Source organism: Leptonychotes weddellii, chromosome 11 (assembly GCF_054177405.1).
Source record: "Leptonychotes weddellii isolate Sample4059 chromosome 11, ASM5417740v2, whole genome shotgun sequence".
In the NCBI taxonomy this organism is placed as follows: domain Eukaryota; kingdom Metazoa; phylum Chordata; class Mammalia; order Carnivora; family Phocidae; genus Leptonychotes; species Leptonychotes weddellii.
Genome location: NC_138379.1, coordinates 54,856,773 through 54,872,404, shown reverse-complemented (window position 1 = coordinate 54,872,404; position 15,632 = coordinate 54,856,773). Strand labels below are relative to the sequence as shown.

The following is a 15,632-nucleotide window of genomic DNA, read 5'->3' as shown; positions in this document are numbered from 1 at the left end:
GGTTTGGCGAATGTTCTTCTCTGGTGGAGTAGTGGCACAGTCTATAAAGTTGGTTTTGGGGGTAGCGTAGGGATCCCAGGAAGGGGTGGTAGCGCCCCTCCAGTCTGGGTTCAGCAGGGTGACTGGAAGGAGGAGTGGAAGCTGGGCAAAGGGGTTGGCGCGGTGAAGACAGAAGGGGGTGTGGAATCGGGGCCTGAAGCGGGCTACCCCGAGCCGGGTGAAGAAACGGGGCGTATCCTGGAAGAAGGGACCAGGACCTAACGGGATTCGGGGGCTCTCTGGGCCCCGGCGACTCCAGTTAAGGGATGGATTATGTGGGCAACAGGGATGTTTGGGGTGATCCATGAGCAGAGTACCACAGGAAGTGGTTGGCTGACTTAATGGAAGTGGGGTGCAAGGAGCCAGACCGAGCGGTTTGCGGAGCCTGCACCCCTGCCTCCTGAGTGACCCAGTGCAAGTCCCTACACCTCTCTCGGGGCATCAGTTTCCTCTGTAAATGGGAGTAGCAATCATTCACGACACACAGATTGCTGTGATGCTTAAGTTAGATGAGTTGATGTGTGTGCCATTATGCCTAGCGATATAGTGACATGTAGAGAACGCTCAAGAAATTGTCATGGTAGCTATTATTATTATTATATGGGGTTTGCGGAGGGCAATGGGTGTGGCAATGGAATTGAAGCGGACAGGGAATGGCAGGAAAGGGGGGCTTGTGGAGCGCTCTAGGAAAGGATGGGATTCCGGCGGTCAGGTAGGAGGGGGTCCTGGGATGGTAAGGGTCGACTTGGACTGTGACCGCAGTGAAGCTGGACTCTAAAGAGGGGACTGCACGAGAGGAACATGAAAAGTTGCGGCTCCCTCGGGGTCGGGGGAGGTGTGGTTTGGGTGACCAGGTTTAGGCGGTGTTGCTGCCGGGCGGAGCTGCTTTGGGTTTCACCGGGGAGGAGCTTATCTGCGGTGGGCGGAGCTGCGGGCTGGGCTCGGGTCTAGCTCCCGGCATCTGCCGGTCTCGTTCCCACCCGCACTGCAGCCGGCATCCTGGGCCATGGGGCGTCCCACCGTCCTGCTTCTGCTCTTGGCTTTCCTGACGCCTGGGGCCGCCATCCGTGTACCGCCGGCCATGAAGGCCCTCAGCAGCCTGCGTTGGTCAAACAGTTTCACATCCCGCGGTACTGTTGCCAAGAAGTACTCGATTCACTACATCCAACAGAAGGTAAGGCGGGGCGGGGTGGGCGTGGGGGACGACTGGGGTTTCGAAGTCCCCGGCCTAATAGACCCGAGCCTAGGCGCCGTAACCCACCCGGAATTTCAGACCCCTAATGCCTAGGACTTGTCCGATCTTTGGCTCACAGCTTCCAGAGGGTGGCATCAAGTCTCACTTCTATTTAAAATCTCTCCTCCCGTTACCAATAATTTAGTATCAATCCTGATTCCACACTCTCTTCTGTAATTGGCTATGACAGTCACTTCAACTTCTTCTCCTAGAGGATGCCCTAATTCAAATTCCCCTGACCCTCCGTCAAATGAAAATTATTTAATGCCAACTCTGCCTCCTACTCCGTGGTGACAGTCATCCTTTGTCCCTAAGCAGCCTCTAAATACACATTTCCAATATCTTACTAGATAGTATTTAGTATTCAACCTAAAATGCCAGCCTGTCATCTCTTGCTTAGCTCAAAGTTGATTTTGTAGCCCTTTGATTAAGAGTTTTTAACCATTCCTATTCTCCATAAGACTGAACATATGTGTAGCCCATGCTTATAGAGGAAGTTGTAGAAGAAAGTCAAGATTTGAGGGTGGGGGTTAGCATCTCTACGGTTCTGAAGCTTGAGTTTAGAATTTTAAAATAGGCTTGATGCCTTTGTGCTTGGCTGAAGCATGAGGCACTCTTCTGACAAGCGTGGATAGAAAAGTACATCTTGTGTAAAATGACAGGATCTCTTACAGTTCTGTATTTCTGGGAGCCTGTATAAAGATAGGCAAAGATTAGGGAAAGGTGTGGATTTAGAAAGAATAAAAGAGTCTGAGGTTTGGCTTTTGGAGTCAAGTAGAACAGCATTCCACTCTGCTAGCTCTGTGACCTTGGGAAAGAGTACTTCTCTGAACCCAGTTTCTTGGGGCGCCTAGGTGGCTCAGTCGGTTAAGCGTCTGCCTTAGGCTCAGGTCATGATCCCGGGGTGCTAGGATCAAGTAGGGCTTCCTGCTCAGCGAGGAGTCAGCTTCTTCCTCTCCCTCTCCTCCTCCTCTGCTCGTGCTCTCTCTAGCTTGCATGCTCTCTCTATCTCTCTCAAGTAAATAAATAAAATCTTAAAAAAAAAAAATCAACCCAGTTTCTTGATCTGGGGATTTGGTGATGGTTAAATGAAAACAGATGACAAGTCCCTAGCAGAGTATTTGGCCCTGAATTTTGAATTTTGATAGAGGGATTGCATGAATTTGTAACATACAAGAAATTATTTTTAACCCAGAAATTTAAATTACAGTTTATGAGGAAGAGAAAATATTTTATTTCAGCAGAGGTACCAGGAAACAGGGGACTTTTTCTCAGACAACTTACTTAAATTAACTCTCTAGGGTACCATTTCTTCATTTGTAAATTGAGAGGGTTGAACAAGGAACAGCATATTACACACTCTGCTGAGGAAAATTAAGGGCTTTTTAGGGAGCTGTCTGGTGGGTAAAGGCCCAAGTGGTGGGCCAAGTTAGGGTGCTCCAGTAACCCCTCTCTCCCTGAAATAACTTTGAGCCTGAGCGTTATGCTTTGGTCTGTTTCATATATTGGGATTTTGTAGAGGATTATTTGCAGAGTTTTATTGGCACAGTAAAATTGAAGGGGAACTATTGGAATGAGGATCTCTGAAATCTCTTTAAATGTGATGAAGGGGCACAGCCTGGGTGGCTCAGTTGGTTAAGTGTCGCACTCTTGATTTTGGCTCAGATCTTGATATCAGGGTGGTGAGATCGAGCCCCACATTGGGCTCCCAGCTGAGCATGGAGCCTGCTTAAGACCCTCTTTCTCCCTCTCCCTCTGTTCCCTCCCCACAGTTGTGCACATGTACTTGTGCTCTCTCTCTCAAAAAAAAGAAACGACGAAAAAGAGAACTATCAGCAGAAAAGGGAGAACAAAAGGGGGGAAGAGACCAAATGATCTGTGAGCCCTTAATTTATATTCCTTCATTTTACATTCCTTCCTTGACCATGTAACTATTTAGAAATATAGTTTAAGATCAGTTCTTTTTCCATTTTTGTTCGTTAGCTAAATCTGACTTTACTCAGTCACCTTTTGCCCTCTGGCTTAGTTTATATTTTAGGACACAGATTCCACATATATGCTTATTACTATAGTAATAATTTTCCTTACATCAACTCCAATTGAGTTTTATTTCATTTTTTTGAGAAAACTTCCACATATGTATTTATTACATAATAATGATTATAGTAGTTGCCAATTCTGGACCATAGATTTTTAGTTGGGACTGACTATGTCTGTATAAACTCAACTTCCATTTTTTTTTAGTTAGAGGACATGAAATACTTTTGTGCCTTTTGATAATAGACATCATAATTAGAATTGTAAAGCTCGGTTTTTTTTCAAGGTTGAATTTTTATCAAACTTTATAATGATTTTCTTTATCTGTAGTTGTATCTGTCCAGTTGACCAAGCCATTCCCAGCTGTCCTTATATGCACATAGGTTCCATGAATGGTATAGGTATAAAGGCTTAGCCCATGGCCCTTTCCCTCCCCTTCACTCCTCAACACACACGTACACTTTTAGCAACATAGAACATAGACTCAATTGAATTTTACAGTGTTGGAAATTCTGTCTGGAATATCGCTCTCTTCTCCCCAAATTAAACTCATACCTGTATTCCAGCTGAAATGTCACCTCTTCTGTGAAGCCTTCTTGACTTTACGGCAACTTAGTTGTTTTTTTTTTTCACTCTGCACACTTACTATTTTATATGTGTCCCCTATAGCTAGATAGCACTCTCCAGTACCTAGAAGAGCCCATAAAAAATATGAAGTACAGAATGATTATTTGTTGAGGGAGTGAATGAATGACTATCCAAAAAAAGCCTAAACAAAGCAAAGTCTACCATCATTTAATTGACAAGTTATTTTTTATTTTTCTTTTCATTTTTTACTTCTATTCTTCACTAATTATTTTTCCCCTTCTTTCAAAGTCTTCAAAGGTTGTTGATTTAGTAGGAATATTTTTTTTATTTGGTTTCTTGTATCCAAAGTAACTGAACCAGGAGACCAGACAAAGGATAGTACATCACTTGGTTACATCCGGGCTTTGGGTACATGTGTGATGCGAGGGTTGTAAGGGGCTCCTTGGAATCTATGGCTTGTGGTTACAAGGTTTCCCTTCTTCTCATTACCCTCCATCTCCCACCCTAGCCCCTCAGAGTTGAATGTGAGTCCTGAGGGCATTTTACTGTGTGATGTAGTGGGAAAAGAGAATGGGTCCTTTGAGGCTCTCATTTTCCTCAGTGTTACTAGGAAACAATATTTACTGTATTAGAGTTCTCTAGAGAAACAGAACCAAAAGAATGTGTTTCTGTGTGTGTGTATCCCTCTTTTCACAGGGATTGATTTATTTTAAGGAATTAGTTCATATGATTATGGAGGCTTGGTAAGTTCAAAATCTACAGGGTAGACTGGCAGACTGGAGACCCAGAGAAGAGTTGCAGTTTGAGTCCAAAGAGAGCCTGCTTGCATAATTCCTTCTTGCTCAGGAGAGGTCAGTCTTTTTTGCTATTCAGGCTTTCACCTGGTTGGATGAGACCCATTCACATTATGGAGGGTAAATCTGCTTTACTCAAAGTCCACTGATTTACATATTAATCTTTTCCAAAAAAACACCTTCCTAGAAACATCCAGAATGTTTGATCAAATATATGGGCACTGTAGCCCAGCCAAGCTGACAGATAAAATTAACCATTACTTCTACCAATGTTGTTGTGAGGGTTAAATATGGTAACACATGAAAGCACATGCATAGTGCCTGGGAGATGGTAGGAACTTAAGAAACATAATAGAGTAAATGCTGGTTTCTTCCCCAATCTGTCCTAAAACCACAATCCCCATAGTGTTAGCATTTCAGATTGATCCAAATGCATGACAGTTGTGGTAATGCCTCTTCTAGAAACTTAGTGGTCAGTAATCTATACTCAACTATTCTTATTTAACTACTGACCAGTGTTTATGTTAAAACTCTGCATCTTGACCCAGCGTTAAGCTCATGGCCACTGATTTCTGCAAAGCCTTCCCACAGCTCCCTCCTTGTCTGCTGTGAGGCAGTCACATCAGTGGGCTAAGCTATTTCTATTTATGTACATCCATTACGGTTCTTTTAGTTCCTACTCCAGGTTCCCCTTTTCCACTCATGCCACAGTGACCCTAATGTCTAGTAAAATATTGATCTTTCTCCTCCTCCTCTCCTTTTTATTTTTTCCCCTCTTCTCCACTTTTTGTTATTGGTTCATCTATATGAACCATCTATTGATGGCTTTCCTCTTAGGCCCAGAGTATATGTCACAAATATTATGTGACTTCTGAATTGATTTCTGTTTTTACCCCTAGACTCATTGCCAGAAGGGGTCTTAGAGATCATGTAGTCCACCCCTTAGATATGATGAAGTAACTTTGATCTAAATTATGAAGAGTCAGGAACTTGATAGAGATTGATTACCATACAAATTTGAGAACAAATTCTGTTTCTCCCATTAGCTGAGTAACTTCAGACAGATTACTCTGAGCATCTGGTTTTATAATCAGCAAGATGGGGATAATTATACTGTTCATTTCATAGATCTGTTGTGAAATGAGCTAGTATGTGTAAAGGACTTAATAGCACAGTTTATATATCACTTTACTCAAAAAATGATAAATATTTTTATTTTATCTTGCGGTTTCTTAATATATATGGCTTTAACTTACCCCCTCTCCACACAGAATAAAATATTCAAATCATCACTTACCATACCTAAAATAGTTATTCTGGAAAATATGAAAATTTGTATGAACTCTTTTCAGTTATTTAAATAGTATATATATTCCTTTTTATCAGTGGGGTATAATTTAGTATACTTGTAAATAAGACAAAGAAATTAACTTTTTCCTTGTTTGAAATAATTTTCTTTCACACAAGACTGATCCATAATGAAAAGCATAGGAAGCTATTTCTATTATTTTTTTTCTATGCTATTTTGCGTTTTGGTAAATTGCGGCGGGGACATATAATGCATGTATCCTTTTAGATTTTTGCAAGTATCTTTTCTATTTTATAATAATACTAAATCTAACACTATCTTTCTGATAGCTTTCGATGTTTTATAAGTTAATGCTAAAATATAATTTCGGTAAAGATTAATTTTAGGGTTTTGCACTGTCATATTTATATCTCTGTGCAGCATATTGCAAGGACTTTAAAGCACTTAAGACATTTTCGAAGTTTGGGTTCTAGTATCAGACTTGTCACTAACTCATGGAATGACCTTGGGTAAGTTGCTTACCTCTAGATCTCAGTGTAAGATCTCTTATGTAAGATAAGAGGATTGGATCTGATGACCTGTGATGCATCTGTAATTCTGTTCACTGAGTGCTTCCTGTCTATAGGGCCCTGTATTAGGAGCAGTGGGGATTTGAGTACTAGTTTTGTTTTTCCCTTTGCCATTAATTGCCTTTGGCATAGCGGACCTAAACAGTTTTTCCATCTCAACTTTAAATTAGACACAGACTCATATCATGTAAAGGTTTTTTTTTTTTAATTAATATTACTCAGCTTTACCATTAACAAAGTATAACATAGAACACTGTATTTATATTTATGATTTTATTTTATTTTTTTTTAAAGATTTTATTTATTTATTTGAGAGAGAGAATGAGACAGAGAGAGAGAGCATGAGATGGGGGAGGGTCAGAGGGAGAAGCAGGCTCCCCGCCGAGCAGGGAGCCCGATGCGGGACTCGATCCTGGGACTCCAGGATCATGACCTGAGCCGAAGGCAGTCGCTTAACCAACTGAGCCACCCAGGCACCCTATATTTATGATTTTAAAGTTTGCTTGATTATGGGTGGATTGGAGAGAAAAGAATCATAGGGAAGGAAAAGACCTTGATGACATGTCTTATCTTATTTGTCATCATATTGCTAGAGCATTGCACAGTGCCCTCTACATAGTAGTTTTTTTTTTTTTTAAGATTTTATTTATTTATTTGAGAGAGTGAGCGAATGAGAAAGCATGAGAGCAGGGGGAAGAGCAAAGGCAGAGGGAGAAGCACACTCCCCTCCCTGCTGAGCAGGGAGCCGGACTATGACAACGTGGGGCTCGATCCCTGGACTCTAGGATCATGACCTGAGCCGAAGGCAGACACGCTAACAACAGAGCCACCCAGGCGTCCCTACATAGTAGTTCTTAATAAAGATTTTTTGAGTGGAAAAAATTGGCTATAAATTAAAATGAATAAGGAGTAAGAGGAGGGAGAATAAAATGAAATATGTAGTATATAAATTATTGAATGCACTAGTGATGCTAATAATCTGCTACTGTTTATTGAAAGCTTTATATGCCCTAGGTTCTAAGTACGTAATAGACATTCATTCATTTATTTATTAAGATTTTATTTATTTGAGAGAGAGAATGAGAGAGAGAGAGAGAGCACATGAGAGGGGGGAGGGTCAGAGGGAGAAGCAGACTCCCCGCTAAGCAGGGAGCCCGATGCGGGGCTTGATCCCCGAACTCCAGGATCATGACCTGAGCCGAAAGCAGTTGCTTAACTGACTGAGCCACCCAGGAACCCTAGACATTCATTTATTTAATGTTCTATGAGGTAGATGCTATTATTGTTCCACTTTATAGGTGAGAGAACAATCATACAGAGAGGTTGAGTTACATGTTCAAGATGCTTATCTGTCTCATTTTGTTTTTCTGAAAATAAACTGTAATGAGTTTCTAGTTCTAAAGCAAATGTCATTACCTTGCTTATTGTACTAGTCCCGATAAGGCTAGGTTATGCTGCTGTAGCAGAACTCCAAAATTTTAGTGACTTAAACCCCCAAAAATATATGACTCAAACTGTATTTCCATTGGGGTGAGCAGAGGGTTCCCTCATTACATTTACTTAGAGACTAAGGAGCTTATGGAGGCTTTCTCTCAACATACACTTTCGTGATCACCATAGCAGTGAAAAAGGAACATAGAAAAATAATAAATGCTCCAGTCTGGAAATTGCACATCACTTCCTTTCATAATTCCTTGGCCCAAACTGGTTATATTGCTGCATCTAAGGACAGGGCAGGGAGACAAAAAAATACTGACTTTGGAGATCCTAGAAGGAGAAACAACATTAATGACTACCACACTCAATTAGTCTCTTACCCACCCATCCACCTACTCAGTGTTCATCCACTTCCTTTTATATGTCAGGCACTGGACTAGGTCCCAGGAAGGCAGAGATGATTACATCCTGGAGGACTTCACATACTTGTTGGCCATTCCAGTCACACATACTCAAGCTTGTATCTGAAAAATATTTAAAAGGACTGACAAATGTGTAATGTCTTAGCATTATGTGGCTGCAATTTACAGATTGCTTCAAAAAATCCCTGAAGGTGGCACCCCTGGGTGGCTCAGTGGTTAAGCACCTGCCTTTGGCTTGGGTCATGATCCTGTGGTCCTGGGATCAAGTCCCGCATCGGGCTCCCTGCTCAGCAGAGAGCCTGCTTCTCCCTCTCCCTCTGCCGCTCCCTCTGCTTGTGCTCTCTCTCTGTCTGTCAAATAAATAAATGAATAAATAAATCTTAAAAAAACAAAAAAATTCCTGAAGTGAGGCTGGTCTACTTGATATTTTCTTGCTCAACTTATCATTATCATGAGATTTCACTGACCTGATGTGTATATACATTGAAGCATGTGATTAATAAAGGAATTCATTTATTCATACTGTCACTCAGTACTTAAAATAATTGTTTTGCCTGTCTTTTTCATAATAAAGGAAACAAAACTGATATAGAGATTTATGTAAAAAATCTGAATTATGCTTTGTAAGTGTCCATCAAAAGGAAACTTTTGCATTGACAATGTGTATGTTATTGGGGATTTATAAAAATCTTTTTTTAAATATCTTTTTAATTCTGGTTCACAATTTAGGAAAAGTAGTCATTGTTGTTTATGAGCAGTGAATGAATAAACATTTATTGATTGTCTTATCTGGGCCAGGTATTATTTTAAACTCTTTTACATACCTGCTTTTAATTATTACAGTCACTTTTAAAAATAGTTGGTTTAATTGAGGTTCATAGAAGTCAAGTGACTTGATCAAGCTATTGAGGGACAATATATTTTAATCTTTTGCTTCCAAGATTTGTGATCTTTCACTCAGTTGACATCCTGATGCCTCTGTTTTCAAAAATGATGTTTCTGTATCTATTTATATTCCACATTCAGTCTTTTTTTTTTTTTATTTGAGAGAGAGAATGAGATAGAGAGAGCATGAGAGGGGGGAGGGTCAGAGGGAGAAGCAGACTCCCCACCGAGCAGGGAGCCTGATGCGGGACTCGATCCTGGGACTCCAGGACCATGACCTGAGCCGAAGGCAGTCGATTAACCAACCAAGCCACCCAGGTGCCCCCCACATTCAGTCTTTAAAACAATCCTGTGAGGTAGATATTATGCTCATTTTTAGAGGTGAAACTATCAAGCTTCAGAAAGATCAAAGGAAGAAACATCCAAAATATCCCACTTGTAATTTCCTGGTTTCTCAATCCCAAATTATAAATAATTTGTGGTACATCCATAAAATGAAATATTATTATGCCTTAAAAATGATGGTCTTGAAGTATATCTTGTAATGTGGGAAATGTTCATGAATTACTGATAAATGAAAAAAACAAAATAGAAAACTTGAATGTACAACATGTTTCCAAATTCATTTACTCTATTTTTGCTAAGTTCTTACTATTTGCAAGGCACTCTTCTAGGCTCTGGAGCAAGAGCATTCAAGGCATAGAGAAAAGCAAGTACAAAAACCTGAAGGTAGATGTATACCTGGCAGGAACAACTCAAGGAGGCCAGTATGGCTGGAAGAGGGTAGCAGGGGATGAAGACAGTGAGGAGGAAAGAGAACAGAAATACTCCTCTAGCAGAGAAGGAAAGTAAATGGACTAGGGACTTACAGTTTGATTACCGGCAGCTTTGAAGTCTCATGCATGTTAGTAAGACCATTTGATAGGCTGTATGTTTCTCTAGCTACCTTTACTTTCTTGGGTATGAATGAAAAGTTGGTGGAGAGTTCTTTTTAACCAGGATTATCCTTTTGCCAAATCAGTAAAAGTGAGAGAGAGAGTCATGGGGATTCAGGAGCATATGCAAGGGAGTAATTTATTCATTGACCATGAAATTTAAGCCAAGTAAGGAAGGGAGTGAGGATGGGGTGAGGGACAGTGAAAGGTGGATTATGTGAGGTTGAAGGTCCTCCTTGCTACCTGCATTTAGCCCTCTACTGCAGTCCCCATGGGTCACATTAGTTACTTCTCCCATCAAGCACTCTTCTCAGAGCCTGCAATGATTCCTAATTGTTTGCTTTTTTTTTTTAAGAGATTTTATTTATTTATTTGAGAGAGAGAGTGCAAGAGAGTGCACAAGCACGGGGAGCGGCAGAGGGAGAGGGAGAGGGTCAAGCAGACTCCCCACTGAGCAGGGAGCCTGACACCAGGCCCTATCGCAGGACCCCGAGAACATGACCTGAGCCCAAGGAAGACGCTTAACAGACTGAGCCACCCAGGCACCCCAGCTGATTGTTTGCTTTATTTAGAACAAAATCCTGTAGTATTCAAGGCCTTTCACCCTGTGACCCCAATCCCCCTTTCCAGTGTGCTAATCTATTCTTCACACATGCTCATTCTTTTCCTGTTTCTATGCTTTAGCCCACATTGTTCCTTTTGTCTGGAATACCTCTCCCAGTGCCCTTCCCCCTTTTATCAATCCTATCCTTTTTTTCAGCCTCGTCTCAGACACCGCCTACCTCCTCCATGAGGTGTTTCTTAATCTCCTGGAAAGTGTGTGATCAGTCAGATCTGTCTTTGTACTTCTCTCATGGCACATGTCTTATTCTAGCCTTGTGTTAAAATCTTTTGTACTCTTGTCTTACTCCCTTTTTAAAGCAGGAACTCCATCTTGTAAGTATCTGTACTCCATAGCATACTACCCATAGTTTTACATAGTTTTATAGTTCTAGAGTATCATTATTACAAATGTTTGTTGAATCTGTATCTTTCCCCCTCTCTCCTGCTTCCCTATACAATGAGATAAGGAAAGTGTGTGTGTGTGTGTGTGTGTGTGTGTAGGGTGGGAAATGGTATGGAAATTTGATTCTCAACTGTCTAAAATCCTTTTGGGAAACAATGTAGAATGCCAGGCAAATAAAAACAGGCCCACTTATTCACATTCTCTTATTCTGATGATCTGGAAACTGTAGCTAGTTGTCTGTACTGATCCTTCTCCCCACATATGTACAGAGAAAGAATCGTGGAAAGGAGTACAGCAAAGTTTGCTCTTTGTTTTGTGTCTGGGTGAGGGCCAGGGAAAGGATAAAGAATGAAGACATTAGGAAAAATGTGCCCTTAAAGCCTACTTCTGTGGCATTTGTGTACTGCCCATATTTATTAGAGAGCTAAGGTAAAGGCAGTACTTTTTATGGTTCATTTGCAAAAGGAAGCCAATTAACTATGTATATTTGTAAATCCTTACTTTCTATTATGTACATATGTCAGTTCCAAGTTGCCACACAGTGCTGCACCTGGAGAGGGTCAGCTGTCCTATCTCTGTCAAGGTCATGATGTTCTCTTTCTTGTTGCTCATGTTGTGGGGATGCCAACATGGGTTAAGAAAAGACAGATTTATTAAAGTCAGATTTCTTTAGGAGCTTTCTCTGAACAGCTCTGCAAGGTGGTTATATGATACAATGAAGTATCATTCTATTACAGTAGATATGATATCTAACATACAGTAAAGAAGCACAATTGTATGTTCATCCAGAAATATTTATTGAACTTTTCCAATGTGCCACACACTTTGTTAATAGCTGGGGATAAGTGGAAAGCAAAGACAGACCTCATGAAGTTTACAGTTTAGTGGGAAAGAACATAGTGATAAGTAATTACAAGTGTGACAATGTGTGCTTTAAGGAAGTAGTTTGTTGTGGGATCTACAATGGAGTCCTGAGTCTTGTATATTAGAGAATCCTATAGGCAGCAATGGTATCAAAGTAGAGACTAGGAAGCTAAATAGGAATTAGCCAGGAGAATGGAGATGATTGAGATTTCTGCCCAGGTAGAGGGTGTATCCTAAGGTAGGAAAGAGCAGTCCATGTTGGGGGAACTGAAAGTTCAGTAATACTGGGACAGGGGGTCAGACTCTATGAGGCAAGAGGTGGGCACTCAACAGTACGAGGTCAGTATTATTACTATTTCCATTGGCACATGCATGGTATTCCTTCTCTGAATCTTTCATTGACTTTAAGAACATAACTTGGTGTTGAAGTGGTAAGGGGCAAAGCACTGCTGTGCTCCCCAGAGTAAATGCATTCACCTTGTGACAGGTACAGCCTAAGTGCTCTTAATGTATTATCTTCCACCCTGCAAGGAGGTACTACATCTTTTTTATAAAAAAATAAAGGGCTCAGAGGTAAAGTGATATATCCATTATCACATCGCTGATAAATGATAGTGCCGGGATTCAAAATGAGCTCTGTTGACATCAGAGCCCTTGATCTATGTTGCTTCTGTACTAGCTGTATTTCTGGAATAGACAGAAGATTGTGTAATTCATGGCCTAAATTAGAGATAGTGTGGAAGTCACATTTGTTAAGGAATTCCAGATTAGACAGTAATAAAGTCAATTCTCTAACACCAGGCTGGATAATTTTGGAGAGAAAAAAAAATCATAATGGAGGTTTTAACAATACAGAACTTTCTTCTGACTTGGCTTTTGTGTTTCAAAAAGAAGGCTTTTAAATGAATGTGCTTTAAATAATGGACCATGTTAACAACAGAAGGGGACTAGGAAAACTTCAAAGATACAGACTATGAGATCTTTTTGGAAGGCTGTATACATTGTAGAGTAAAGGATGTCAAGAGACCTCCACTGATGATCACAAAAAGGTATTCTCCAAGAAATAAAGGAGGAGACTAAACTGGTGGGGCAGGAGTGAGGTCACTACTTTAGAAATTGTCCCCTTAAATTTGGTGCTCAGTACAGTTTACCCTAGTTTCATTAGGGAATCCTCCTTTTTAAGCTTTCCCAACAGTCTGTGTACAAAATTTGGCTTGGAATAAGTTAATTAAAGTTCATGTAAATGTTGCTCATCTATGCTGCATGAATTAGTTACTGCTATATATTCATCTTCTATTCATTTAAATGTTCGTCTTTTGTCCACTAACTCAAAGGAACAGAGGTCACCATTTGGCACTTGCTCTTGAAAGTCTACCTTGATTAGAAAGTCAAGTTCAGGTAAACATACCTATGTATTTGTTTTCTCTGAAAGCCTGCATAGTGGTCTCATCTTTTTTTTTAAAGATTTTATTTATTTTAGAGAGAGAGAAAGGGAGCGAGAGAGAGCAAGAGAGAAAGTGCATGTGAGTGAGAGAGAACCAGCGGAGGGAGGGACAGAAGGAGAGGGAGAAGCAGGCTCCCCTTATGGGGCTCGATTCCAGGACCCTGAGATCATGACGCCAGTGGAGCCGAAATCGAGAGTCGGATGCTCAGCCAACTGAGCCACCCGGGCACCCCTAGTGGTCTCATCTTTAAACATGGTGCTTAGAATGATAGTATTATTCTTCAGTTTAATAAAGTATTATCATTTTAAAGGATATTAAACTGAAAATTTAAGCTAATCTCTTTAACTACTTTTACGAGAAACCTGGCTATTTGAACCATGAGTCTAATTATATTATTCTGATCCCCAAGAGGAAATAAGCAGTCCTTTGAGATGTGGACTCAGAATCTTCAGCATATGGGGTGATGAAAGTGATGCTACAGATTATTTTAAAATTCTTTAGAAATAAGATATTCAGTCACCTTTTATTTTTGTGATTTATACCTTTCCTCAAAGCTACATAATTCATATAGTGATGAATGTGTAACTAAAGGTATATTGCACTGTCTGTCACAGCACTGGATAGAAAGTCAGAAGCAGGGGCACCTGGGTGGCTCAGTCGTTAAGCGTCTGCCTTCGTCTCAGGTCATGATCCCAGGGTCCTGGGATTGAGCCCCGCATCGGGCTCCCTGCTCAGCAGGAAGCCTGCTTCTCCCTCTCCCACTACCCCTGCTTGTGTTCCCTCTCTCACTGTCTCTCTCTCTCTGTCAAATAAATAAAAATTAAAAAAAAAAATCAGAAGCAAAAACATATCACATACCAGGCCATGTGATATTTAGTGTGTTAGAGACTTTCACTGTCACCAAGTCATTGCCTTGTTGCTGTTTTCAGTTCCATGATAACTGCAAATTTTCTTTTTTTTAATTTTGCTTTGCAAGGTCATATTGTTTTAAGCAAAAAGTTGGAACAAATTGCTAAAGTTTTTTTGTTTTTTGTGGGTTTTTTTTGCTAAAGTTTTGTATCACTGGGATACCTGGGTGGCTCAGTTGGTTAAGTGTCCAACTCTTGATTTTGGCTCAGGTCCTGATCTCAGGATGGTGAGATGCATCCCTGCCTCGGGCTCTGTGCTCAGCCAGAGTCTTCTTGAGAGTCTCTTTCTCCCTCTGCTCCTCCCCCAAACTGCACTTTTGTGTGTGTGTGTGTGTGCACGTGTGTGCGTGCACAGCCGTGCATATGCTCTCTCTCAATAAATAAATGAATAAATAAATAAATAAATGAAATCTTTAAAAAAAGTTTTATATGACAATTTCTTCCTCATAAGTAGTAATAGTAAACATATATCTTGTGTATGTTTTTGCATGTATTTGGCAGTGGTTTCAGATTTGGGAGGTGCATGCTAATAAAACATGCTCTACAAAATATACTAGTAACACATCAAGCTCTCACTTCCTTCAGATCCTTGCTAGGTACTTGCATGCATGTATTATCCTACTTAATCATCATAAGACCTCTCTGAGGGATGCCCTGGGTGGCTTAGTCAGTTAAACATCTGAATCTTGATCTCAGCTCAGGTCTGAGAGCACCACTCAGGGGGGTGAATTAAGGCGTTGGGCTCCATGCTGAGGGTGTGGAGCCTACTTAAAAAAAAAAAAAGACCCCTCTGAGATAGGTACTATTTTTTTTTTTCATTTTACATATAAGAAAACAAGCCCACAGACATGAAGTAACTTGTTCAAATTCGAATAGCTCTAATAGATGGCAGCATTGGCATTCAAACTCAGATCTGTCTGCAAATTCCTTTCTCTTTTTGCTACCTTACAGATCTTTCCTTTGTGGTTTTCAGGAGAGAAAAAACAAAGTTTTTGAAAGATACCCTTGGTACTGATCAGATTTTATTAGTGCAAAAGTGTGTGTATGTGCACTTAAACCTTGACACTGGTATTTTTGATAAGTTTTCCTGATGGCTTATAACTAGCATGTTTGGCCTGCATCATTGTGATTTAATAACCTAATTTAAACAAGAACTACAA

At 40.6% G+C, this 15,632-nt stretch overlaps 1 protein-coding gene across 3 annotated transcripts in view; it reads left to right on the top strand.

Annotated features, from left to right (window-relative positions):
• The window catches only part of PRCP (prolylcarboxypeptidase), a 72,758-nt gene that overhangs the window by 66 nt on the left and 57,060 nt on the right, over positions 1–15,632 (top strand). Inside the window, exons 1-2 of one of the 3 annotated variants that reach the window (XM_006747567.3) lie at positions 3–48; positions 1,031–1,213. In XM_006747567.3, coding sequence (XP_006747630.2) covers positions 1,046–1,213 — 168 coding nt within the window. In that variant the 5' untranslated portion in view covers positions 3–48; positions 1,031–1,045. Of the gene's footprint in view, positions 1–2; positions 49–600; positions 620–1,030; positions 1,214–15,632 lie in introns of those variants that run through there. The other 2 variants (XM_081798941.1, XM_031018437.2) reach the window with 2 other exon arrangements.